The sequence below is a fragment of the Phoca vitulina genome, unplaced genomic scaffold (genome assembly GCF_004348235.1).
Source record: "Phoca vitulina isolate PV1807 unplaced genomic scaffold, GSC_HSeal_1.0 scaffold96, whole genome shotgun sequence".
NCBI classification, from domain to species: domain Eukaryota; kingdom Metazoa; phylum Chordata; class Mammalia; order Carnivora; family Phocidae; genus Phoca; species Phoca vitulina.
In genome coordinates, this window is record NW_022589799.1 from 1,346,070 (window position 1) to 1,372,025 (window position 25,956).

At 50.7% G+C, this 25,956-nt stretch overlaps 1 protein-coding gene across 2 annotated transcripts; it reads left to right on the forward strand.

Moving 5' to 3' along the window:
- The first annotated feature begins 60 nt into the window (after nt 1-60).
- PI4KB (phosphatidylinositol 4-kinase beta) lies at nt 61-25,939 on the forward strand. Of its 2 annotated transcripts, XM_032397067.1 has the most exons (12): nt 61-537; nt 7,908-8,844; nt 13,362-13,406; nt 15,806-16,033; nt 17,125-17,352; nt 18,911-19,020; nt 19,529-19,633; nt 19,855-19,978; nt 20,754-21,019; nt 23,534-23,666; nt 23,913-24,033; nt 25,135-25,939. In XM_032397067.1, the coding sequence occupies exons 2-12, from the start codon at nt 7,936-7,938 to the stop codon at nt 25,314-25,316; spliced, it is 2,451 nt and encodes an 816-aa protein (XP_032252958.1). In that variant the 5' UTR covers nt 61-537; nt 7,908-7,935; the 3' UTR covers nt 25,317-25,939. The 2 variants fall into 2 exon arrangements, with proteins under 2 accessions (XP_032252958.1, XP_032252959.1); XM_032397068.1 differs by lacking the exon at nt 13,362-13,406 and having other exon boundaries at nt 62-537.
- The last annotated feature ends 17 nt before the right edge of the window (nt 25,940-25,956 follow it).

Sequence of the window (25,956 nt, forward strand, 5' to 3'; positions counted from 1 at the left end):
CTTCTCGGTTCTCTAGCCTCGCAAACGCTACCTCTGAGCCTCCGGAAGATTGGCCCCTCCTCCCACCCGTAGGCTCCTCCCTTCGTCCTCTTCTCCCTCCCCAGCTTCCAAATGCGTCTTCCCCGCCCCCTTTTCTATTTCTGAGCAGGCATGTTCCAGGCAGCTCACCCGACTCCTTAGATTGCTATGGGATTGGTAGGGTCCTGAGCGTCGGAGAAGCCGGAAGGCATATCCCAAGAAGGGTTGCTGGGACTCACAAGAAGAATTGAGCCCTACTGGGATTTTTTATTTTCGTCTTGCTTTTGCGGAGGGAAGGCGAGGAGGCTGTGCGGCCCGGTCGAACTTGAGGCAGTGCGAAGGCCCCCTCAGGCGGCGCCGAGGGCAGCCCCTAAGCCGGGGCCTGGCTCAGCCGCCGCGGCCGCTGTCAGGGAAGCGCAGGCGGCCAATGGAACCCGGGAGCGGCCGCTGCTGCTGAGGCGGCGGTGTCGGCAGCCCGACCCCGACCGCCCGCACCCCCTCCGCGGGGGTCCCCAGGAGGTAAGCGACTCCTACCCTGGGAGTCCCCCTGGCCCTGTGCGTGGGGGGTCCCTCTCCCACCCTGTCCCGCACAGCCTCCCCCCGCCCCCACACCTGGGTTTGACTACAGAACTGCCCTCCGGGTGGCAGCTGCACCCCGGGTGCCTTCACCCTTTCCCTTCAAGTCTGGGGTCCTTCTCTGCTTTTTTGGCTTCCTCTTCTGTTTAGCTCCTCCCTCCGCCCGGGGATCCCCCCCCGGTCCCCCCCCCATCCCAGTTGCCTCCGTCCCGAATTATTTTCTCCTAAGTCACGAACCCTTTCCACATCAGGGTACCTCTTGTAATGTCCATTCTTGTTTGCCCTTCCTCGTCAGCTGTGTTCCGCCCCAAACCTTTCCCACAGCCTCCGCCTTCATCCCCTTTTCCTATTTTTGCCCCTTTCCTCCGATGTCTCCGTGCAACCCCAGCACTGGGTTCCCATTTCCCTGAGCTCTCTCTTCCCTGTGGCCCTCTATTCCTCTGTTTCTGATTCCATTACCTCACCGCCACCCACCCAGCTCCTGGCTTCCAAGAATTGCCTATTCCCCTCCCCTTAAGAAATCTCAGGCCCTCATCGTCATTCCCAAAGTACTATTTGCATTGTACTTTGGCCTTAATCCTTACCCTTCTCTAGAGAGCTTTATGATCCCTGTAACTTTCTTTAGCTTCCCTTTTCCCACTCCTCAATACCCCAACCTCTGGAGGTTTGTTCCTATAGAAAAGATCTAACAGTGCCCCTTCCCATTCAGGATTTCCATCTCTGACACCTCTCTCTCTCGTTTCAAGGATTTTGCTGATCCGTGTGACCCTTGGTTCTGTTTTCCCTGTGGTCTTTCTGTGTTTTCTGTCACATTCTTTATCTCTACATACCACTTATTTCAGGATCAGCTAAATCTTGAACTAAGAAGAAAATGTGTTGGTGGGGGGAGCCTCAGCTGTCTCACTCAGGCTTTTCTGGACAGAAGGGTGTTTCTGAAGGATGGAGTAAGTTTTGAAGAAGTTCCTATCAGATTACACTTTGTTGACTACCCAGAATCAGCCGCTAGGAGGGATGAACAGGCCTGCCTGGAAACTGTGTGAGATTGTGAGAAATTTTGTTTTGGGTTACTTAATTTTAGGCTTGTCCTTAAGGGATCACTGATTAGAGTGTCTTCCAGATCCAGAAGGAGTCAATTTATTGCCTGTGGCTTACTGGGATAGTTTTGGTTGATTCCGTAAGGCTTAGGCCTAGGGTGGGGTTGGGGGTAACTGAGAAAAGGAACATGAGACATTAGAGAGAACGTGGACATTCAGAATCAGGACTTCTGGATTCAGTATGTGACTTCCTCACTTGACCTCTAGAGTGACCTTTTTGGGAGAATGGCCCACTCTGTGGGCATCAGTGCAGTAATAGGCTACTTGTAACATGTGGGTTGGGGGAAAAATTAGACTTGGTTTATTAGTTTACAAAACATTCTGGGTTTCACAGACAAAAGGCATTTCTTAGTAGTGGTTTAGCTGACCTGAGAGTTTTCCTTCATTGTGATCTCTCTATTGGGTCTTTCTAGTCGACAGCTGTGGCAATAAGTCCATTTGAAAGACAAGCTCCAGGCCTGCTTCCTTTGTCTGCCTTGCCTTTTTTCTCCACTACATGAAGTTGCTGACCACCTGTGCTGTTCCTCTCGGACTTGATCCATAACTCCAGATTCTGTAGATGGAAAGTATGTTTGTGGGAAAGCCCTTTGAGGAAGATGGCTGGGAAAGAGAAGTTGGAGTGAAGTGGGACTTGGGAAACTAGTTGCTCCCTTGTATGCCATGTCTCTCTTGGCCTGTGATAGTGAAGAGGGCATGTGAAGTTGCATTTTTCTTCCAACTCTAAGTCTTTTTGAAAGTAATCATGCTTCCTCTTCCCACTTCTCCCTTGTCTCCCTCTTCATTGTTAGCCAGAGTGCAGTCTCCTCATCCTCCTTTTTAGGAGTAGTTTCACTCCTTGGAAACACCCCCAAAGAGAAATCATATTTCCCCTAGTTTCCCTGCTTCATTCTCAGAGCTGGGTCCACGCTGCATGAGAACGTGTTTGCTGAATGCCATCCAAAGCAGCAAATTGAGATTCTTTGATTTGGGGAAGAAGTTTGGGAGGAACCTTTCAGTAATTGGCATGAGACAAGAGAGGGCCTAGGCCAAGCGCATTTGGGCTTGCAGCAGGGAGGAACAGTTCAGAGAGAGGTGAGTGCACAGGTTACTTTCTTTGCCATCTGTCTGTTTCAGCAGGGGCTCCCAGAGCTGGCTTGGGCTGTCTGACTGGAATCTGCTTATACCAGCTCCCATGGCCCTGCACAGAGACTTCTCAGCCTGATTCAATATTGGCTTAGCTACCCTGAGACCACTGCCTTCCCTGCCTTTCTGCTGCTAGCTCAAGAATGCCCTCTTCCCTGATGCCAATCCCCCATTGGGGCCTTGGGGGAAACATTTACGTGATTCCTGCTAGGGTCTGAGCCTACTCACTGTTCGTCCCTGGGTTTCTATGAGGAAAAAAAAGTAGCACTTAATCTCTACTTTGTCCATTGAGGTCCAGGGAGAAAGATGAGCTGAGGCCTTTTTAACGAAAGGTTTGAGTTAGACTTGAGGATATGAGGAGGAACTTCTCAACAGCAGAACAAGCAGCCTAGGGTTATGCGGAGTCTCTTTGGAAGAGCAGCTTCTTTTTAAAAATTATTATCAAAGGCGGGGCGCCTGGCTGGCTTAGTTGGTGGAGCACACAACTCTTGATCTCTGACTTGTAAGTTCAATCCCACGTTGAGTGTAGAGATTACTTAAAAAAATAAAATCTTTAAAAGAAAATTATTATCAAAGGCAAACATGCACTTGGTAATAAATCCAGTGGTACTTAAGAGTTTATGATGAAGGGGCTCCTGGGTAGCTCAGTCATTAAGTGTCTGCCTTCGGCTCAGGTCATGATCCCAGAGTCCTGGGATCGAGCCCCACATCAGGCTCTCTGCTCAGCGGGAAGCCTGCTTCTCCCTCTCCACTCCCCCTGCTTGTGTTCCCTCTCTCGCTGTGTCTCTCTCTGTGAAATAAATTAAAAAAAAAAAAAAGTTTATGATGAAATCAACAGTCCCTTTCCATTCTTCCCACTCCTCCTTTAGAGTTAACATCTTAATTATCTCAATGTTTATTTTTGAAGGTTATCACCATAGCATTGAATAAAATGCTTGTGCCTCTATTTCTTGGTTTATTAATTGTTACAAAAGAGCATTGAACTTTAGAGGATTTACACTTCTTGTTTATATAGGTGTCATTTTTATTTACTAGAAGCCTCTGTAATTGTAAATAACATATGTGAACTTCCCTTTCTTTTCCATGAACTTCCCTTTCTTTTCCATGAACTTGTAACAGTCACTTAACTACCCACCTTGTAGGATGAAGATAGTGGCTTCATTACCCTTTTTTCCAACTCACATGATCCATCTCAAAGGGAGGAAAATTGAGCTTGCCTACCTGCTTGGAAATCAGATGAGCTCTTAAGACAGTTCCATGAAAATACAGGAACCTGTAAAAACATGAGGATTTTCCTGAACAAATCCATATTTTTCTAGTCCCCCAAGAAGGGAATGGTCATTAACTGGGTGAGGGGATTGATTTGGGGCTTTCTACTGTCCTGTCCTAGCAGAGACCAATCCAGGAAATCCTTTAATGAAGATCAGTAGGGGGTTGGAAGGTTCTTTGCCTGGAATCTTGTGATGAGAAGCAGGAAGCCAGGTTAAACATCCCCTCCCCCTAGAGTTTTTGCAGACATTTACTTAAATGCTAGGTCATACAGAATACAAACATGTACACCCTCTTTGTCCTCTATAGCCACTGCTGTGCTCAGCCCTGAACAACCCCCTGATGCTTAGATGAGGATTCCCTACATTGCCCAGACAATTAGCTATGGAGCCCAATCAGTTGTTAACACTCCTCCACTCCTACCCAGTGCCTAGAAGCCAGCTGCTAGGCTGGGGTGGGGGAGGCCTCTTCAGTTCCTTCATCATCTAATTGGAAGGCCAGTTTAGGCTCCCAGTGTGAAATGTGGAGCCTCAGTTGTTTGAACGTCCTTGAGAGCATAGGAGCCATTTGATATTAAAGGTTTGGATTTTCTTCTTTTTTCCTATTCTCTTACAAGGCGACGGGTGATGAATATAGGACCTCTTCCTTTTTTCCTTTGCTTTCTAGTCCTTTCACTTTTTTTAGAATTGTTACTTACCAAAGTTATATTGTCTTTGCTTTTGAAAATGAATGAACTGATGTTGAAGACTGTATTAGGACTTAGGTTTTGGAGAATCCCTTTCCTATTTCTTACTGTCTAAATTGGCAACTCAGTACCTCCTCCCCCCCATGACTTGTTTCAGATGCAGGCAATCCTTGAGGCTCAGGGAGGCGAGGGAGGTCCAGCTCCAATTTGGTAGTTTCTAGTGGCAGAGCCACTAGAGAGGAGTCCAGTTTTCCTGCATCTCTTGACACCATCTGGTTCCCTGGGGAATAAAGACTGAGATGGGGGATCTGTTTGGTGGAAAAGTCCCCTGAGTACTGTGATGCGGGATTCCTCGCTGAGCCCTGGGATAAAAAAATCAATAACGGCATCCTTCCCTCCCCTCCTGGTGCCAGTAATAATCCCAACTGTGATCACCTGGGGCAGGCATCTGCTGAGTATCCTAGTGAGGTCTGAGGTGCTATATATGGGAGGATGTCTGTACTTCATGTCCCTTGGAAGTTTTGAAAAGTGGATTTTAGGAGCTTTTGATAACTTGGAAGTCTCTGGAGTAGAGGGAAGGGGAAAGATTTGCCAAGCATAGAGAGATTGAGGGAAAAATAAAAGTTGGTTGTATAAAATGATTGAGGCTATCATGTGAGTTTTTCACCAGACCTAAAAGGTGGTGGTCTCAGTTGAATTAGAATGACCCTCTGGTGCAGAGTGCCCTGCAAAGGTGTGGCAAGGAGTGATTAAAGCTTTCTTATTATTTCTGTGTAGCCTAAAGTTGCGAGTAGAGACAGATCCACATAGGCAGCCATGCTGGTTCTACTACTCAGAGGGCTCTGCCTAATTTTAGGAGAGAGCATGATGAACGAGTTGCCAAATTTTTACTGGTACCAAGCTCAAACTGCATCAGAGAAATTAAATTCAGGGATGGGAACTTCTTGTTTGACAGAGTTGGGAGAAAGATAAACTAGCCTTTTTTGGTGATCTCTGAGAACAGAAGAGTTCCCCATCTGTCTTCCTGCAAGACTTAGTGGTGACTGCTGGGGGGGAGGGAGCTAGGCTTACAGTATAGGGCAGAGCAGAGTAACTGACTCTTAACATTTCAGAGGTGCAAGAAGAGGCGCCGGAAGGATGGCGGTGGAAAATGGGGCTTCCCAGAGTGATTATAGAGAATTTGTATCGGAAGCCTCCTTTCACCTACCCAAAGTGATATGCACCCAGATTCACTAGCATCAAAGGCAGTGTCACTAATGGTTGCAAACTACCTGCGTTTCCACTCTACAGTAGATCCTGCCTTCCTCTTGCTCATGCTCTTGAGTTTATCTTAGACTCGTTTCTTGTGTTTTTGTGAAGAGGCCTCTGAGCCCGTTGTTGAGTACAGTCGGACTCTGGAGTTGGGTAGATCTGACATTCACAGTGTGCCTCTCCCAGTCCTTGCTTTGAAATTTCCTTCCGTTCTACACTATTCTGATCCAAATTTGGTGGGGCTCGGAAGAATCATCCTAGGAGAGCAGTGGCTTTTGTCAGCAATGTTCTCTCACTCCAGAGAGGGACTCTTGGTGATGTGATTCCTGTTCCTCCTTGTTCTTTGGATGTTATAGACCCATGAGCTCTAGCTAAATTCTTTTTGCCTTCTCCCAGCCTTTCCAGTTCTTGGGCTATGTGTATGATAATGGAGAAAGTAGTGTTGGCGTAGGAGAGGGCTGTTATAAATGTTTTGGGAGATTCTTTTTTTTTTTTTTTTTTTTTAAAGATTTTATTTATTTATTTGACAGAGAGAGACACAGTGAGAGAGGGGAACACAAGCAGGGGGAGTGGGAGAGGGAGAAGCAGGCTTCCCGCCGAGCAGGGAGCCCGATGCGGGGCTCGATCCCAGGACCCTGGGATCACGACCTGAGCCGAAGGCAGACGCTTAACGACTGAGCCACCCAGGCGCCCCTGTTTTGGGAGATTCTTAGACAACAAATGTAATGCTAATTCACTTTCCTTATAAACAGTATATGTGTGTGCGCACACACTCGTACGGATATACACTGTTTACTAACTTGTTAGGTGATTAGGATTCACCTAATATTTATTGAGTCCTACTGTGTGCCAAGGACTGTGCTAGATCCTTCTACACTCATGATGTTTTCCCACACAGCAACAGTGAGAAGTAGATGTGTTTTTCCCATTTTGCAGTGGAGGAAACTGAAACTCAGAAGATATGTGGTTTGCATAAGTTTACACATCTCATAATGGCAGAGCCAGGATCTTGAATCTCAGCCCATTTGACTCCAAGTTCAGCAGTCTTTCCACTATACTTAACTACTACGGCACTAGAGAAAGAGGGAATGATGTCATGAAGTCAGACAAGCAGAGAAATGGCACACTTCAGCAGGGTTGTTGTTGGTTGTTTTAGAGCTGTTTTCTTCTCAGTGAAGCCTGGATGGTATTTGCTGGCCCTTATTCCTTGGGAACTTTGAGTCTGAAGGGAAGGTGACTAGAGGGACATATCAGGACTTGGATACTGGGAGGTGTCAGGCTGGTTCAGTCGGAAGAGCGTGGGACTCTTGATCTCAGGGTCTTGAGTTCGATCGAGCCCCACATTGGGTGTAGAGATTACTTAAATAAAAATAAAACTTAAAAAAAAATAGACTTTGATACTAAATGGAGGTGAGATGCTTAGGACCTGTGTCTGGAGTGTTATATGAGTAAGGAAATACAATTTAAAGAGGAAAAGAGAAAGGTTATTGGCAGGCGTGTCAAGGGAGACACAAGAAGAACACAAGATAGTGAAGAGTTAGGGACAAGGAAATAATACCAGAATTGCTTCCCAGTCTACCTGAAGATTTGTAAACCTATGTAAACAAAACATATAAAGCAGCATTTTGCAAATGCAAGGTAGGAACAGAGGCTAAGCTGATAGCTAAGTGCAGAAGGAAGGAAGAGTAATGCGATCAGCAGTGGAGCTAGTCAGGGAAGGCTTCGTGGGAGATGACTTCTCATCTGATTTTGAAGGAGTCCAGGAAGACAAAAGAGAGGAGGGGCCTGGGAAGGTTTCGTGGTGGACGAAAGGAAGACCTGAGGATGGCACCACTAACCAGTGTGTGTATGTGTCTCCCTTTCTGTTCCTTTCTCCCTCCTTCCTCCTGTAGCTTGGAAGCTCGAAGTCTGGCTGTGGCCATGGGAGACATGGTGGTGGAACCTGCCCCCCTGAAGCCAACTTCTGAGCCCACTCCTGGCCCGCCAGGGAATAATGGGGGTTCCTTGCTAGGCGTCATCACAGAGGGGGTCGGGGAACTATCAGTGATTGACCGTGAGGTGGCCCAGAAGGCCTGCCAGGAGGTGCTGGAGCAAGTCAAGCTCTTGCATGGAGGTATGGCTGTATCTAGCACAGACACCCCACTGGAGCTGGTCAATGGGGATGTTTTGGACAGTGCAATCCGTTGCCTGGATGATCCACCTGCCCAGATAAGGGAGGAGGAAGATGAAATGGGGGCCACTGTGGCCTCGGGCACAGCCAAGGGAGCAAGGAGGCGGCGGCAGAACAACTCAGCCAAACAGTCCTGGCTGCTGAGGCTATTTGAGTCAAAACTATTTGACATCTCCATGGCCATTTCATACCTGTACAACTCCAAGGAGCCTGGAGTACAAGCCTACATCGGCAACCGGCTCTTCTGCTTTCGCAACGAGGATGTGGATTTCTATCTGCCCCAGTTGCTTAACATGTACATCCATATGGATGAGGACGTGGGTGATGCCATCAAGCCCTACATAGTCCATCGCTGCCGCCAGAGCATTAACTTTTCCCTCCAGTGCGCCCTGTTGCTTGGGGCCTACTCTTCAGACATGCACATTTCCACTCAGCGACACTCCCGTGGGACCAAGCTCCGGAAGCTGATCCTCTCAGATGAGCTAAAGCCAGCTCACCGGAAGAGGGAGCTGCCTTCCTTGAGCCCAGCCCCTGACATGGGGCTGTCTCCCTCTAAGAGGACTCACCAGCGCTCTAAGTCCGATGCTACCGCCAGCATAAGTCTCAGCAGCAACCTGAAACGAACGGCCAGCAACCCTAAAGTGGAAAATGAGGATGAGGTAAAATGCCTGGGAGGGGCAGTGGGGCAAGACGGCATGGAGACAGGATGTCTGATATATAGTTCCTCTGTCCTTTTCTCTCCTTCCCTCTGTTTCATTTCACTGATAAAAGCATGGGATGTCAGAGTGGAAAAAGACCTTAGAATTCATGTATTCCAACTGTCTCATTTTACAAAGGAAGAACTCAGAGACCTAGAGAGATAGAAGTGACTTGCCTCAGGTCATGTAGCTAATAGCAAGGCTGACACTCCTGACTCTGTCCAGTTGTTTTTACTCAACTTCACTGCCATTCCATTAACTACTTACTTACTGAGAACTGTGGCAGAGACCCTCCCCACCCTGACTTGAGACCTGGGATATCTACCAGAACCTCTCAGAGTAGCAGCCATCAGGGAGGAAAAGGGATAGTGTGTGTGCTGGGGGGAGGGGTATTAAATAGAGCCTTAACTTCATTCTCCTGGTCACTCCTCCTCATAATCCCTCTGCCCCACTCTCCAAATATCCTGCTTTTTGTTGACTTAAGAGTAAGGTTCATTCCCTATCACTGAGGTATCTGCAGAATGCCCTCGTGCCCGCCTTTCCTCAGGGGAAGGGATATCTTAGCATTTGGGAGAAGCACAAAGGGAAGAGGGAAGTGGTCTTGCTGTAGAGTAAATCTTGGGCATGCCCAGAGTCTAGTCAGAGACCTGAAGGCTGGAAAGAAGAGCAGGCTGCAGGAGCAGTTGGGGTGTCCAGATCAGGGAGGAGATAAGCACATCAGTAGGTTATGCCCACCTTCCATTCCATGTCTGGACAGATAGCTTGGGAAGTTGCCACTGGACAACTAAGTGTCAGTGACCTGGTCCCAGCCAGACAATGATGCCCCAGTCCCCCCCTGTGACTCACCACTGGCCCAGCTCTCATCCTGGCTGCCAGCCCAGCCTAGGAAAGAAGGGAGAAAAGAGCAAGGAATTTGCACTTGTTGGAAAATGCATATAGCCATGGTGCTGGCATCTGCCCCTGTGGGGCACATAACAGTTTTGATACAATGGGACTTCTTTTCAGCTTCTTTCAATCAGAGTGACTAGGGAAGGGAAAAGGCAGGACGGAGGGAGACTACAGAGCCTGCTTTCTGGAAATTTGGGGTTTTGTTATGATAATAATAGTGAAGCTAAAAGAGCTAACATTTGTTGGGCACTTATTAGATGCCAAGCATTGTGCCAAGTACTTTACGTTTCATCCTCAACAGTCCTAAGAGACAGGGATTATTTTACCATTGAAGAGACAAGCTTAGAGAGGTGAGGTGATTTGCGCAGGGTCCCTCAGCTAGGCCTCAGATCACAGCTGGTGCTTTTAATCATTCAGCTGAGCCATTTGCTTATTTCTCAGCATCTGCATTCCCAGGCCCTCAGCTGTCAGAGTCTGCTTGGGGAAGAATGGCCTAGGCCCTAGCCATCTAGGTTTCCGCAATTCCATGCACAGGCAGAAGAGCCCAATGGTTCTCAGAACCAAAATGCACCATTTTCTTTTCTGGTTGAGCTTGCAGGGAAGTTCAAAGTCATGAACAGAGGTCGTTGCAGAACAAGAAGAATCATCCACATCTGGTGGGACTAAGGCCCTGAAGGGTTTGGGAGCTCCTTCTCTTGGGGTCAAGCCTGTAGCAGTATGTGTGTGAGCAGCTGCAAATGCACCTCTTGTGCCTCCTGTCAGGCATGGCTTTTCTCTATATACATTTGGTAGTTGTCATCTTAGGACCAGAAAAGCTGAGGCCTCAGGCCTACTCTGTGCTGGTCCTTGGTCCCTCTTCCTTGGATCTAACTCCTTCCCAGGATGGGATTATGGGTGACTCTGAGACACAGGTATTCTGTGAGAGCTTAAATCCTCTGGAGTGGCTTCTCTGGCTGCCATTCTTCCCAACCTGGCTCCTTATCATGGGTTATTAGATCCAGGAAAGGAAGGAGATACCAGATCCCTAGGCATTCCTAGGTTATCTGATGCTGGCAGAATGAGACACCCGAATCCACTGTGCAACCTTAGGAAACGTGAAAGCAGGAGTGAGAGAATAAATATGAATATCTCTAGGGGTCTCGGCATTGGAGTCTTCGGCACAGAGGTCTGTCTAAACCCCTTTGGCAATTTGAGGATACGTCTGTCAAGGCTTTTGTTCCCCAAATACCAAGGGAATTGGTTTTCCTCCTTCTGCTCCTCCTCCTCCCCTGTTATGCAACATTCATTCACTCAGCAAATGAGCTTGTACCGCGTGCACAGCCCTTGCCAGAGGCAGTGAAGGATGAAGGATAAAGTGTGGCTCTTCCCTCCAAGAACTTGTAATGTGGAGACCCCATTATCTAAGAGTCCGCTTAGTATGTGACTCTCAATTTTGTATACTGAAACTTTACTGAATTTATCAGTTCTAACAGTTTTTTGGTGGAGTTTGTGACTCTCTTGAGAAGCTGTTTCCTGCATGTAAGGAGGAAGTCTACAGCTTACTAAATAAAGCACATAATTATCTAAAGAGAAGCTCTGGAGGGTAAAGTGAGGCCACAGAGCAGAGGCCCCGGCTGCCCGTGCAGTTCTCTTCCTGCCCGGAGTCTCCCTGCACAGTCCTTTTCTGCCCAGATCTCACACGGGGTTCTGTTTTCTCTTAATGATGGATCTTTCACACTCTCCATTATAAGCCAAGGACTCTAGCATGGATTTCTCCCAGCCCCCACCATTTCCGCCCCCGAAGCCTGCCGCTTCAAAGCAGTTTTTGTCAGCCTAATTGGAGGACTCTGCTCAGGTAGTCTTTCTTCCCATTAGTAACCAAATGGTAAACATTTTGGCCTAGAATGGGGGCCCAGGGAACAGAGATGATTTAGGTACCGCCCCCACCCCACACCCTGCCCCACATAATGACACTCGTAGTAGATCAGCTTTGTCTTTTAAGGACTATAACCTTTGTACAGAGAAATCTGCTGCATGTCACACTGGAAGCCCCAGTGGGCCTTCCAGCCTGATGTGGTGTGATGTCAGCTTCTTGGCCTCAGCTTTTCTCCTGGAGCTGACTCAGTATGAGTGACTCAAGCCTACAGAGTAGGAGAGAGGAACAGATCATGATATACCTCCCTTCCCCCAAGGCTACTAATGAGTCAGACGGGACCTGTCTGTGGAAGAATCAGCTGGAGCATTGCTCACGGAGCGGTACCCTCCCTGCTGTTCCTTCCCCAACCAGCTCATGGATAGAGATTGAACCCCTAAGTCAGAATAGGCTCTGGCATCCTCACTGCCTCAGTTCTGTCCACCTCTACCCAAAGCAGAGGAGTTGTTGCCTTGGGAGAGTATTTGACCTGCCTTCTCCCTCCAAGTGCCCCTCTCCTCAGATTCATCAAGGAATGACCTGACTATAGGACCTCCAGCTAGAAGAGAATGTAAACCATGGAATGGAATTAAGTAGGTGCTTGAAATACTGATTGCAGAGTAGAAGCTCAGTGACTAATGTCCTCCTGCTTTGGGAGCTCTCAGGACTTTGTCTCTAAGTCCAGGCCCCTGCCCTCCTGCATGTTTGTGCACCCTTCTCCCTGCCCTGGGAGACCTTGGTGGACAGAACCCAGGATGGGCCCGTGCATGAGCTGCAGTAGAACTGCTGAAGGCGAGTTTGACCACCAGCCCTTTCCCCTGTTTTTGCTCACGGACACCAGTAAGACACAGGCATGGGGTGAGATTTAGATAAATCTCCTAGGCTGGGACCTGGACAGCTTCTGCTCAGCTGCTCAGCTTTCACAGGTGGATGCAGCTAGGACCAGCTCCCCAACTGAGGTCCAAAAATTGTAATTTACTGAGTGTGGCATGAAATAGCCTGATTGGAAGCCTGCGGAGGTTGAGTAGATAGGAGGAGAGTCATCCATCCTTTATGCCCAGCAGCATCTAGCCCAGAGGTGTCATGCTCATGGCTCTGGGGTGTCCCTCATCACATGGCTCAAGGTTGGGACTGGCCATCCCAGGATGATAATGAGGCTGATTGGAAAGGAGACACCCCTGGCACTGAAAGTTTAGTTCTTCTGCTTCCTCCCTGACATTTGCAAGAAGCTGGAGGAAAGCAGGCTTTCCAGTATGGGGGCCATGCAGCTTGTTAAATTCAGTTCCTTTGTGGTGGTTTCCACAGAGAAGGGTTTGGGTAGGAGCATGTGAGTGGCTGAAGAGAAAGCAGGCAGCTTGGCAGTGCAGTTACCGCCCTGAGGCACCCAGCTGTAGGGTCTGCCCTAGAGGGAGAGCTTGGTGCAGGCAAGGAGAGAAGGGGACAAAGTGAAAAGCCAAGGCCTTCTGTCTCTTCAGCCCTTCTTCTGACCTCACAGTCTGAGCCAGCTCTCCATTGTCTCCTACAAGGGTCAAGAATTTGGGCAAGTGGTGTTTCTGGGTGTTTCTGTCATTAAAGCAGCCAGGTAGAGATACATGAGAGAAGCAGTTATGATCCAAGTTGGAGCTAAATTCTTTGCCTTTGTCTCTCTCCCCTCCCTCCCTGCCCCTCCTCCTCCCCTTGCCCTCTGGCCCTTTCCCAGGAGCTCTCCTCCAGCACCGAGAGTATTGATAATTCATTCAGTTCCGTAAGTGGGGCCAGGCTGGGACTGGGTGGCAGGCTCCCCCCCTGTGGCCGCATTTCCTCTCCGTCCCCAGGTCTTCTGAGTCCCCAGGCCAAGGCTTGAGTTAAAAGATCCCTTTTCTTCCTGGGAGATCAGCCCCTCCCTCCCAGGGCTCCCCAGCCTGGAGGAGTCTCCTGCCCTTTGTCACCAGTGCCCTGAGCCCAGGCTTAGTCGTGCTCTATCCTTCTCCCAGACGTAGCTGGGATGCAGTGCGACTCAGCCCCCAGTTCCTGGGTCTCTAGAGCAAACAGCTGGGAGAGAGGTAGAATTTACCCCTGGATTGGAGCCAAGAACTTCTTGGCAGAAACCCCCAGGATCCTATTTCTCCCACCCAGAACCCTGTCCCCATGGCTTCTGCCATCAGACCATCAAATATTTATTCGGTTCTTCTAAATGCTAGGCCCTGTGCTGGGGGAGCAGACCCCAAACACAAACAGGATTTGGCTTGAAGGAAAGTTTTACCTCCCAAAAGCCGGTTTTCTTTTTTAGCTTCAACCATCTTTCTTCCAGGTCTGAGTTCTTCCCTTTCCCAGCTCACTGCCCAGGAGGTTCCTTAATCCGCATTCTCCTTTCTTGTTCCCTCTGGACTAACCCCTGACCCTCTGGTCCCACAGGGTCTCAGACCTTGTTGCTGGGCAGAGACGTGAGAGGAAATGCTGGACCCTCTGGGAGTTTGGATGATTTTTTTACATTTTCTTTTTGATTTGTCTACCCAATCAGTTTTCTCCGTTCTGTGCTGATCCCCTTTCAATCATGATTCCTATCTCCTCCCATGTGGCAGAGCCTCTCTTGAGGCCTGGGGTCGCATCTCCAACATGCTGAAGGAACGTAGGGACCCCCAACCCAAATGCTGATTTGAGGATGGGAAGGAATTCTGCCTTTTCTAATCTGAGATGACTGAATTGGTTGGGGTGGAGGGTCCTTGGAACAGTGACCGTTTGCCACCTGATTGGATGGATTAGGGGATCAGAATGAATGAAGGAGTGAGTTTCCAGATTTCCTCTTCCTTTCTTTTGCTTTCTCCATGAGGCCCCTGGGATATTTCCAGGGACCACAGAAGCCCAGTTCTACTGTCTTCCTGTCTTGATCTCTTTTCAACCCGGTCTCCCAGAGCATCCCCGATTGATTCCGACATCCTGTTTCATTATTATATGGGACCCTGAGCCAGCCCCCAGTGGGGCAGAGGCTGAGAGATGAGCTATTCCTTTGAACTGTGGCTCTTTGCACATGCAGAGATGGGCCTGGTACTACCCAGCTTTCAAAAGAAGCTCTTTTTGCAGTGTGAGGGAGTGAGGGTAGAAATTCTCAGTTCTCAGGAAACTAAACAGGACCCACAGAGAGGGAGAGAAAGGCCTGGTGAGTGAAATACTGTTTCTATAAGAAGAAGAAATACTGTTCTTATCTAGCTGAGGGGAGCTGGGATGGGGATGCTGGCTGTGGCCACCTTGATAAAGTACTCCTAATGGTAGAAGGACTTAGGCTGGGAAAAGAGCCCTTCTTTGTATCCATCTTTTCCCCCACCCTCATCTCACTGCCCAGATGGACCTTTCTGGGAATGATGAAGTGCCCAGCCTGAGGAGCCAGGCTCACAGCAGGGAGTTAATATAGGGAGCCTGTCCCTGAGAGGTAGGGGAAGAGGACCTAAGGAGGAATCACTGAAACAGACAGACCCTCAGGGCCCTTGTCAAGGGCAGAAAGGAGCTATTGCTTTCTCCACCCACTCCCCACACCTCCCTCCCTCCATCTGCTTTTTCTGTCCCTGTTGATTGTTCCCTCATTAATGCAAAGTCTGTTCATCCCCTTCACATCCCGTGCATGTGCACTGACCCCTTGTAAGAGATTGTGGGGTGGACAGGGGGATGCTATGAAAGGTAACAAAAGTCATTTGAATGGAGTAAGTCCTTGAAAGGAGACATAGTGACTCAGAACGCCCCTCCCTAGCCTTGTGGGCCACTGGCAGAGCCCCTTAGCAGAGACTCAGCCCAAGGACCTGGAGATAAGTGAAGCGTGTCAGGTATAAGCAGCTCTTCTCTCTGGATGTTGTCCCTCCACCCGTCTCGAAGCCTTGGGACAGTTCGTAACAAACTCAGGTCCAAGAGAAGAGAGGTACCTCCCAGTGACACAGATTCACACCCCCTTCACCCTCAAGAATCAGCCTGTGGAGGAGTGTGCTGGCTTTTCTACCTATTCCCAGCTGAAGCTGTCAGGGGTGGAGTGGTGGGACCTCCCACCAGTGCTGAAAGGTAGCTCCTTCCCTGGAGTTCTCCAGACATTGGGATCCATGGCCAGGAGTGATTAAGTGGGTGGGCCACTTTTTTCTATGGTTTCTTTACTGTCTTTTACTTTGACCCAATCCCCTGTAGCCCGTCAGACTGGCTCCTGAGCGAGAATTCATCAAGTCCCTGATGGCAATTGGCAAGCGGCTGGCCACGCTCCCCACCAAGGAGCAGAAAACACAGCGGCTGATCTCAGAGCTCTCCCTGCTCAACCATAAGCTCCCTGCCCGAGTCTGGCTGCCCACTGCTGGCTTTGACCACCACGTGGTCCGCGTGCCCCACACCCAGGCTGTTGTCCTCAACTCCAAGGACAAGGTAGGTGGGCTCTGGCCCAAACCCTACCCCCTATTTGACTCTTCTCCCATGGTTGTCCAGGTTCCCGTGTATACACTCAGGGATGCCCCACCAACATCCTGGCCTCCACGGTTCATGTGCATGTGTCAATCTTGACTTTATCTCAGTGCTGTTGTGATTCTGAGGGCCCTCTTGTCCCCCTTCTTGGGCCTTGTTTTTTTGGACCAAAGAGGCCTAATCTTTTCAGCTTGCCTCTTCCTTCCCATGTCTCAGGAGAGAGTTGCTCACCAGTCTCGTTCCAGCCCTTTGGTAGCTCTTCCCTAGCCCTTCCATAACCCTTAGGCTTTCCAGCTACAGTGACAGTGGGAGTAGAGAAATAAATCTCTTGTTTCTAAGACCTTTTCTGATCAGAGTGGGAAGGTAGAAGGAGAGAAGGATGCCGGACTCATGTTGGAGAGCCTTAGCTGTCTGCTGATTGGAATGAGTCCTAATGGTTCAGATTCTTTTTCAGAAGAAGTGTTGAGGATTAGGACCCTGCTTGGAGCAGTGCCTGATTTTTCCCCAGTCTCTGTCTGTCTTTAGGACAAGCCCCCAGATAGGCTTCTAGGCCTCTCTGAAGGTGGTAATTGATAGTTTTGCCCAAGTGTATCATCTGTACATGTTGGAGCTCAGCTGAAACATTTTTTATTTTTAAGATTTTATTTATTTATATATTGGAGAGAGAGAGAGAGATTGAGAGAATGAGTGGGAGGAGGGGCAGAGGGAGAACAGACTTCCTGCAGAGCACGGAGCCCAATGTGGGGCTCGATCCCAGGACCCTGGGATCATGACCTGAGCCAAAGGCAGACGCTTAACAGACTGAGCCACCCAGGTGCCCATCAGCTGAAACATTTTAAAGACCTGTGCACTCTTTCACCCAAATTCTTGAAATGCGTGTTCACAGGACAAGTTCCTGCCCTGAATATGGCATTCATAGTGTCAAGGGACTGACAGGTGAGGGTTGGAGCTAGGAGTGGGCAGCTGGAAGGACTGTGTTAGCAGAGTTGAGATTTGGGGGACGGTGGTGGAGGGAAGTTGGAAATACTGTTCTCACACACACACCTCCCCTCCAGGCTCCCTACCTGATCTATGTGGAAGTCCTTGAATGTGAAAACTTCGACACCACCAGCGTTCCTGCCCGGATACCCGAGAACCGAATTCGGAGCACACGGTCTGTGGAGAACCTGCCCGAATGTGGTATCACCCATGAGCAGCGGGCAGGCAGCTTCAGCACTGTGCCCAACTATGACAATGATGATGAGGCCTGGTCGGTGGATGACATAGGCGAGCTGCAGGTGGAGGTGAGGGAGCTCCCAGGAGGTGGTACTGGGGCCCAGCACCCGTTCTTCGGGAGCTTTCATTGTATTTGAGACAAGGCCACACACCCTGAGGCAGGCTGAGGCAGGTGCCCATGGGGATGAGGGTGAAAGCCCTGAACACCACTAGTCTGGACTGTTCAGGTGGAGCTCGTTTTCCTGCAGAAGGAATTTAGGTTAAGTATAGGGATGAACTTCTAAGCCCAAGGGAGTGAGGGAAACTTAAAATATTTATTGAACATCTGCTATATAAAGTTGTCTTAGGGAAGTAGAGAATAATAAGTCATACATTCATTCCTTCAAGAAGTATTTATGGAGAGCCTTGTTTGTGCCAGCCTAGAGTACTGTGGACTAGTGAACAAGATGGCCCCTGCCCACAAGGAGTTTATGACCTAAAAAGAGAGGGAACAAAACCAGTCAGCAGGTAGCTATAGTATGGTGAGATCCAGGTTGTGCTGCAGGGAGCGGGGCGTTAGGCAGCCCCTGAGGGTGGGGGTAGGACTTACTCCAGACTTGGGCCTGGGCACACCCCACATGATTTCCTGAGGAGGAAATATGTCAGCGGGGCCCTGAAGATGGGTCACTGGACTCACTGGACAGACCATTCCCAGCAGAGGGAATAGCAAATGTGCAGACTGGAGGACGAGACAGCTGGGCTCAGTTGAGGAACTGAAGGACGTTATGTGTGGCTGTGACGTGCTGTGTGGGTGGAAGTGGTGAAGGAGGCTGGAGAGGTTGGCATGAGCCACATTGTAGGAGAGATCCTATCAACTGTGGAAGGAAACTTGGACTCTGTGCTGGGCTTGTGAAGAGCCAGAGCCGCATTTTATGTAGGACTGTGACACAACCAGATGTCACTTTGTGAAGACAGACTCTCTGTCCTTGAGCTTACAGTCCAATTAGGAGATTGGACGCAGACATTTAAGGGGAAGAAATCTATTTATAGGATATGCAACAAGGCAGTGTGCAGTAAGTGCTGAGTGGAGTTGGGGTCTGGTGGAATATTTTGTATTTGAGAGAGATGGGGAGATTAGACTGAATGGCTGAGACTGAAGAAATGGTCAGAGGGGCCTAGTTCTGGATGCCACAGGAGAATGCGGCTGTAGCCGGGGAGAACTCCTAGTAAAGGGCCAAAGTCCAGCCTTCTCTGGCGGTCGTGGCGGTGGTGTGCAAACCTGATCACACTGGGGTCTTCTGGAGAACTTGTTAAAAATGCAGGCTTCCAGATCCCATTCCCAGTAATTCTACTTCAGATCGATGGTGGGATATGGCAGTCTGCATTTTAGCAGCATTCCAGGTGATTCTGATGAGGTAGTTCGCACTTAGGGAAACATTGCTGTAAGGCCCATGTGAGTGCCCAGGCGTTTGGGGTCCAAGTGGCGAGGGTGGCGTGGAAGCAGGGCAGGCTTTCTGGAACAGAGTCCAGAAGTGGGGGAGCGATCATGACGCAGAGGCGGCAAGCGTGTAGAGTGACTGGAGGAGCAGGTGACAGAAGTGAGGCCTGTGTTTGGCGCTTCTGACCTGTGGTCCCCTGCTCTCCCAGCTCCCTGAAGTGCACACCAACAGCTGTGACAACATCTCCCAGTTCTCTGTGGACAGCATAACCAGCCAGGAGAGCAAGGAGCCTGTGTTCATAGCAGCAGGGGACATCCGGTATGGCCAGACCACCCTGCCCCACGTTCTTCCTCCCTCTCAGGCACTGCCTGTCTCTGTCCTTTCCTGTCTGTCAGCCTCTCTTTCCCTCTTCTCTCTCCTTACTCCATCGTTGTCCTGAGGCCGCCAAACTTGAGGCAGTGAAGGTACAGGTTGAGAAATTACTGGGCTACCATGGAAGGAAGTTACATTTAAGAGCAGCATTTCTTGGAATGGGTCTGAGGACTACACGTGTCAAAACCAAGGGAGAGGGAGGAGAGCTTGCTGGAAATGCAGATGCTGGAGCCACACCTGATCTGAATCAGAGTCTCAGTCAAGAAATGGGGAGGGCCTAGTAACCTGCATTGCAACATGATTGCAGACCACCAGGTTAGCAAAACTCTCAGCCCAGGTTTCTATCTCTGTGTGCCCAGAATCAAGGAAAGAGTGCAGGAAATGCCGGCATAGACAGGGACATGAGGCTCTGGGGTAACTCCTCCAAGCAAATGATATAGTTTCTTCCTGCTAGACGGCGGCTCTCGGAGCAGCTGGCTCACACCCCCACAGCCTTCAGACGAGACCCGGAAGACCCTTCTGCAGTTGCTCTCAAAGAGCCCTGGCAGGAGAAAGTAAGGTGAGTCGGGTGGCTGTGGTCCCTGGGCCCCTCCCAAAGCTTGGAGGTGGCCTCAGGTACTCACCGTGGCATCTGTATTGTCCGCCAGTCTCCCAAACTATCAGGCTCCCAGGCATCCGAGTCCTTGCCTTGTGGAGAGTTTGGTTTGGACTTCAGGCAGAAGCGATGTCTGTCCTCTCCTGTCGTCAACCCTTTGACACCTTTTGCTTCTTTCTTCACAGGCGAATCAGAGAGGGCTCCCCCTATGGCCACCTCCCCAATTGGCGCCTCCTGTCGGTCATTGTCAAGTGTGGCGATGACCTTCGGCAGGAGCTCCTGGCCTTCCAGGTGTTGAAGCAACTGCAGGTAAGAGAGGGAGGGAGGAAGAAGGGGAACTCAGCCCAGCTGAGGTGAGCACACAGGTTGTTACGCAGGTGGTTCCACAGGGAGCTCTGCTGGGGACCAGCTTCCTGCCCAGGTCTAAACTGGATGCAGCTCCCTCGAAAGCTGGTGCTCCTTCCCCAGGGTACTTCCCCAGGAAGTACAGCCACAGGAACAGCTCCACGGCGACCCCTCGTGGCCCGTTTGTGACCTGCACCTGCTGTGATCTCTGAACTCGGGAGGCTGGATTTGTCCTTTAGTCTCCTAACTGGTCTGTGGCAGCTGGTTTGCAGTGTGCCGAGATGTCGATCCCCTGAACCTTTGGATTGGTCACCTGCAAGCAACTTTACCTGTTAATCCTATTCTTTCTATAAATATTGTCATTTTCTTAAGAGGCTTTCTCTGGACCTAAATCCTTTCCTGTCTTCTCCCTATTATTTGAATTTGGATTAATGGCTCACATTCTCTGTGTCTGTGAGGTGTCAGTGTGGTTTCCCATCCTCCCTGCCTTTTTGGGGCTTTCAACCTACACGCTGCCTTTTCTCATATACTTCCCCGTATCTTGTCGAGCCCTGGACTTCTTTCAGAACTCCCTGGTCCTCAGGGGGAATCAGTGGGTTTTACTCACTTGATGGCCTAGAATCCAAGGCCACAAAGATGGGAACTGTCCGAGGTTGGGCTCTGGGGGCAGGGGGTGGATTTTAGCCTCCTCCCCTGGTTTGGAAAGATGATAGTTGCATGCCTCTGTGTCTCCCCACAGTCCATTTGGGAGCAGGAGCGAGTGCCCCTGTGGATCAAGCCATACAAGATCCTTGTGATTTCTGCTGACAGTGGCATGATTGAACCAGTGGTCAACGCTGTGTCCATTCACCAGGTGAAGAAGCAGTCACAGCTCTCCTTGCTCGATTACTTCCTGCAGGAGCATGGCAGTTACACCACTGAGGCATTCCTCAGTGCGCAGCGCAATTTTGTACAAAGTTGTGCTGGCTATTGCTTGGTCTGCTACCTACTGCAAGTGAAGGACAGGTGGGTGAACTCCTTATCCTAACCTTGTCCCTTCTTGAGAGTTCTCACTCTTCATCACCTGCCGTGGCCTAGATGTAACAGTGGAATGAACAACACGTTTTAAGCAGAGACATGTTCGTGTGCCATTAAGCAGGGAGGCAGACTGATTAGTGCTAGGGTACAGGGGCAAAGAAGTGGAAGACTTCTGGGAGGAGCAAGGGTTTGAGCGAGCAGGGTCTTCAGGGACAAAGGCAGTGAGGACCGAGAAAGCTGTGGGGGGAGGACGCTCCAGGTGAGGAGACAGCGCAGTGTGCTGCCTGGCAGGGTGGTGGGCGGTGGCTTCATAGGTAAGCTGAGGTCAGGTCAGAAGGGCTTTATTTTGCAGGCAGAGGAGTGACAAGATCCAGTCTGTGTTTAGTGACTGCCCCCAGGACGCAGAGAGTGAGGGTGGATGTAACTGGGTCTTCCATAAAGCAGGAGGTCCTGAGGCCTGGCCCGAGGGTAGTGGGGGCCACCGAGAGCAGAAAAGAGAAGATGGGTATGAGGAACGTGGTGGATGTACAGTTGCAACTCCCAGTGCTGCACTCTCCTTCTTGTTCCAACATGTGAATTTCAAAACTTTTAAGTATCTCTTGTTTTGCTGAGAGCTGTCATTTCTTCCAATATCACATGGACCTTTGTGAGGTCCGGCTTCACGTATAGGCAAGCATGTCGGACAGATAATTACACCGCCTGGGGTCTTGCTTTCTAAGACTGTCTCCAGACAGTGACTCAGGGTCAGCACCCAGAACGCTCCCATAAGTTATGCCTTTCACCGGGCAGGGGGCAGCGCCCTGAAAAGGCTGAGATGCAATGGCCTTTGCTCCTTGGGTTCCCAGTGACATGGCAGCACATGAAGATCTAACTCAACAGGGCTGCTTGTCAGAAATCTAATATCTATTAAGTGCTTGCCGTTCTTATATGAAAACCCTGTCAGGCAGGCATCTCCTTGTGAGGGAAATAAGGGTCAGGGAGCTTTCAGGACCACTACTTATTCTACCCTGACAGCCCTGTAAGTGAGCCTGGCAGAGGCTCTGCGTGTGCAGGCTGATGGGAAATGTAACTATTTGTAAGGAGTTTGGTTGCAAGCTTTAGACTGTCCCTGAAGAGGCAGGATTTTGAGCCCAGGGCCCAGGGAGCCTAGTCCTGAGCCCCAGATTGAGTAAGTGGGTGGCAGGGAGGCAGGGGCTAGTCAGGCCTCTGGGCTTTCCTGTAGAAAACTAGTATGTTTGGAAGACTTTAAAGAGCGGGAGGGGGCAGGCAGCTGATAAACCTTTTCTAATAACTCGAAAAAGGAGTGGATGTGGTGAAGCCAGGAATGGAATCAGCCACTGGAAAGAAGTGGCAACAGTGAACGGGCCCCAGACTGGAATCAGGTGCACGAGATCTTCACTGCTTCAGAATGAGCCCCCGAACTGCCTTGCAGCTGGAGCGGACTCCGGCAGTTAGGAGATAAGCTGCCCCTCAGTAGCCTGGGGGCCTTGTGCGCGAAAGTCACTTTTCCTCTCCGGGCCTGTTTGCTCACCTGTAAAATGAGAGGTTGAACAAGGACATCTAGAACCTTTCTCGCTCCCAAGATTGTGCCTGTGCTGGTAAAATTGTAATGCTTTCCCCAAGGGGAAAGGACTGAGGTGGGACTGGTTCTCCCTCCATGCCCCTCTTTTGGCCAGTCTGACCAAACCTAGAGAAGGTGGCTTCAGACCCGGAGCTTTTAGCCTAACAAAGCCTCTATTGACACGGAGGGGGTCAGTTATGCTGAATGGGCCAGGCTCACATGCTTAGCATGTTAATTGTTCCTCCTTCTGCTGGCCATTCATGTGGGAATCACAAAGACCTGGGATTTATCTCCCTCTAACTCTTCTTCCTGCAGCTAGCCCCTAGTAATTGCTTCCTGAGGTGTTTTTACGTAAGTGTTCTTACCGAATGGTTAAAACCTACTCCTCTGCTCCTCAGAGCCCCCACACAGTATTTAACATTTAAACTCCCCTCAGCCCGCTCTCTTGTGGTGGGGCTCTGCTCTGCAGTGGGCTGACAGGAATTACCAACAAAACTCAGGTAAGTAGGTTCTGACTGGAGGCCTCCCACCGCGCCAAGGGCTTGGCCTCTAAGACAGTTGGCTGGAGCTGCAGAGACCTTTCCTTGCTTCCAGCTTCTCTACTCAGTTGGGATCCGTTTGGGTGCTAGAAGAATGATTTTTGGAAAATGGGGATATTCTTAAACTGTTTTTAAGCTGTTAATAATAGCAATTTAAAAAAAAATCATCATGATGGCAATTTCGGACCCCAGAGCCTTTGACAGCAGTTTACTTTTCTGATTTCCCTTCTTTCCTCTGATTAGCTTTAGGTCATAAGAGGTTGGGCCCAGAGTTCTAGGCAGCAACAAACTTGGCAGGAGGCTCCCCTAACCTGGTATCACATGGCCAGGGTGTTGCAGCTTGAGGCTCCTGCCTCAGTCAGACTTACGACTGCCTCTTTCTCTCCTCTGCCCCCTCCTCAGACACAATGGAAACATCCTTTTGGATGCAGAAGGCCACATCATCCACATCGACTTTGGCTTCATCCTGTCCAGCTCACCCCGAAACCTGGGCTTTGAGACGTCAGCCTTTAAGCTGACCACAGAGTTTGTGGACGTGAGTCAGGAAGGAGAGGTGCCTCACTGTGTTCTTTCTGTCATGGGAGAGGGAGCTGTGGGCTCCCCCCAAATTAGGGACCAACAGAACAGAAATGGCAGCAAGTCAGGGTGAGGCTAGATGTCCTGGGAGGCTTCCTGCCCGATAAGAGAGCGGGGAAGTCACGGAGTTTGGCATGCTTGCCCTGATGGAGGAAGTCCTGGCTGGCTTGTGAGCCCCCGTGCACACACAAGTCTTCCTTCGCAGGTGATGGGGGGCCTGGATGGCGACATGTTCAACTACTACAAGATGTTGATGCTGCAGGGACTGATTGCTGCTCGGAAGCACATGGATAAAGTGGTGCAGATCGTGGAGATCATGCAGCAAGGTGGGCTGGGAAGAGGCCGTGTGTTTGGGGACAGGGCAGTGCCCATAGTGCTTCAGGGGTCCACTTAATGTTGGGGCCCCGGGGCATAGAACTTCCAAAAAGTGGATTCCACCTCAAGACTGGGGGCACGGTTTCCCAGAGGGTGCCATTTGTCCTTTGGGACATTGCTTCTGATGGAGCTGGGTCCCAGGGATGGGAGGGGGTGGGGGGGTACAGACTGCAGAAACTACCCCTTAGGCATCCTCAGGGAGAGAAGAGCCCCGTCTCCAGCCTCCTGGTCCCTCCCCGTCTCCCCATCCCTTGGCCCCCTGATTTTTTATTTCCTTCCATCCCTCTGGCTCGGCTCTTTGCCAGCCCAGGTGTTTCCGGTCACCATCTTCCTCCCTGTTGGCCCTTGACCACTGACTGCCCTGTCCCCAGGCCCCTTCCCTGTCGCAACACTCGCTCCTCCTGGTGAGCGGAAAGTATTTCCTATCCGCTCTTCTTGATCTACCCCCCCTGAGCCATTCCCTCATTGCTTTGCCACCTGGAGTCTCTCTGCCAGCTCTTCTGGGCCCTAGTCTCCATCCCCCTCCTCAAGGCTGCCGCATACGCTTGGGCTGAGCTGCCAGTCTCCTCCTCCTTCCCATCCCTGCCCCCACCCCACAGGTTGTCGCCGTTGCTCGGGAGCATCCCCGTCTGGCCCCGTGATGACGGTGGCCCAGGTCATCTGTGAGTGTCAGACGTAGCATAGGCAGAGGCCTGCAACCAGATAAGTGCCCAGCTCAGGGCCCATTCCCCAGACCCTCTTCCCAGCCTTCCCTCTGGGTCCTGAGACTGCTCCCTCCGCCCGTACTGGGGGCGATGTGGTGCCAGCCATCTCCCCCTCTACCCTCATCTAGAGGGGCTTAAGAGTGTGGGATGAAGATGGGCTCAAGACAGGGTCCCCCCAACGCCCCCATCTCTTCCCAGGCAGAACTGCATCCACAGTCAGGGAGCTCTCTGATATGGGAGGGAAGGGGCGCTTCAGCTACCCCTGGCTCTGTATTTCCTGCTGTGGCTGTTACCACTGCCCCCCCCCCCTTGCCATCCGTGACCCTGTGCCCTCACCGATTTCCCCAGGTTCTCAGCTTCCTTGCTTCCATGGCTCCAGCACCATCCGCAACCTCAAAGAGCGGTTCCACATGAGCATGACTGAGGAGCAGCTCCAGCTGCTGGTGGAGCAGATGGTGGACGGCAGCATGCGGTCTATCACCACCAAACTCTATGACGGCTTCCAGTACCTCACCAACGGCATCATGTGACACCCTCCTTCTCAGGCCCCGGAGTGGTGGGGAATTCAGAGGACTCTCCCTGGGAGAGCCCTTGTCGGAGAAACCCCAAAGCAGGAAACCCCACCCACGGGAAATGGAAGGCAAGAAATACAGAGGATCATGTGGTAACTGTAGAGCTTGCCGGGGGTGGGAGAGCCAGCTGTGGGGCCCAGACTTGCCGGGGCTTCCCTGCCCCTAGCGGTGTCATTGTTACCATCTGACAGACTGCAGGACTCGCAGCCCTCCAGAGAACAGAGGTGATAGACGTGAGGGGCACTGGGGCCTTTCTTCTCACCAGGGTCCAAGAGGTTCTTTCCACAGGCCATCCTTACTCTGTTCTGGGTCCTGAGGGGGGGTGGGGGGGGAGTAGGTTCTTGGTACTTAGGACTTGATCCTGTGGTTGGCCTTTGGCCGTGCTGCTGCCCAACTCTGTCCCCTCCCAGCGACTGGCCCAGGCCGAGTTCCCCTTGCTGGGTGGACTCTGGCATAGGGTCCCCATCCCAGGGGTGGGGAGGGGAAGGGCCACGACCCCTCCTGTGGATGCGGGTATCAGCCTAGTCACAGGGAATTCCTTGGCCTGATCCCTTCCCCACACCCAGGGAAATAGCGCTCAACTTTTTATTTTTCATTT

Coding starts and splice junctions, on each gene's coding strand:
- PI4KB (XM_032397067.1), top strand. CDS start 7,936: ATGGGAGACATGGTGGTGGAACCTGCCCCCCTGAAGCCAACTTCTGAG. Junction 13,407..15,805: donor TTGATAATTCATTCAGTTCC/GTAAGTGGGGCC, acceptor AATCCCCTGTAG/CCCGTCAGACTGGCTCCTGA. Junction 19,979..20,753: donor AGGTGTTGAAGCAACTGCAG/GTAAGAGAGGGA, acceptor GTCTCCCCACAG/TCCATTTGGGAGCAGGAGCG.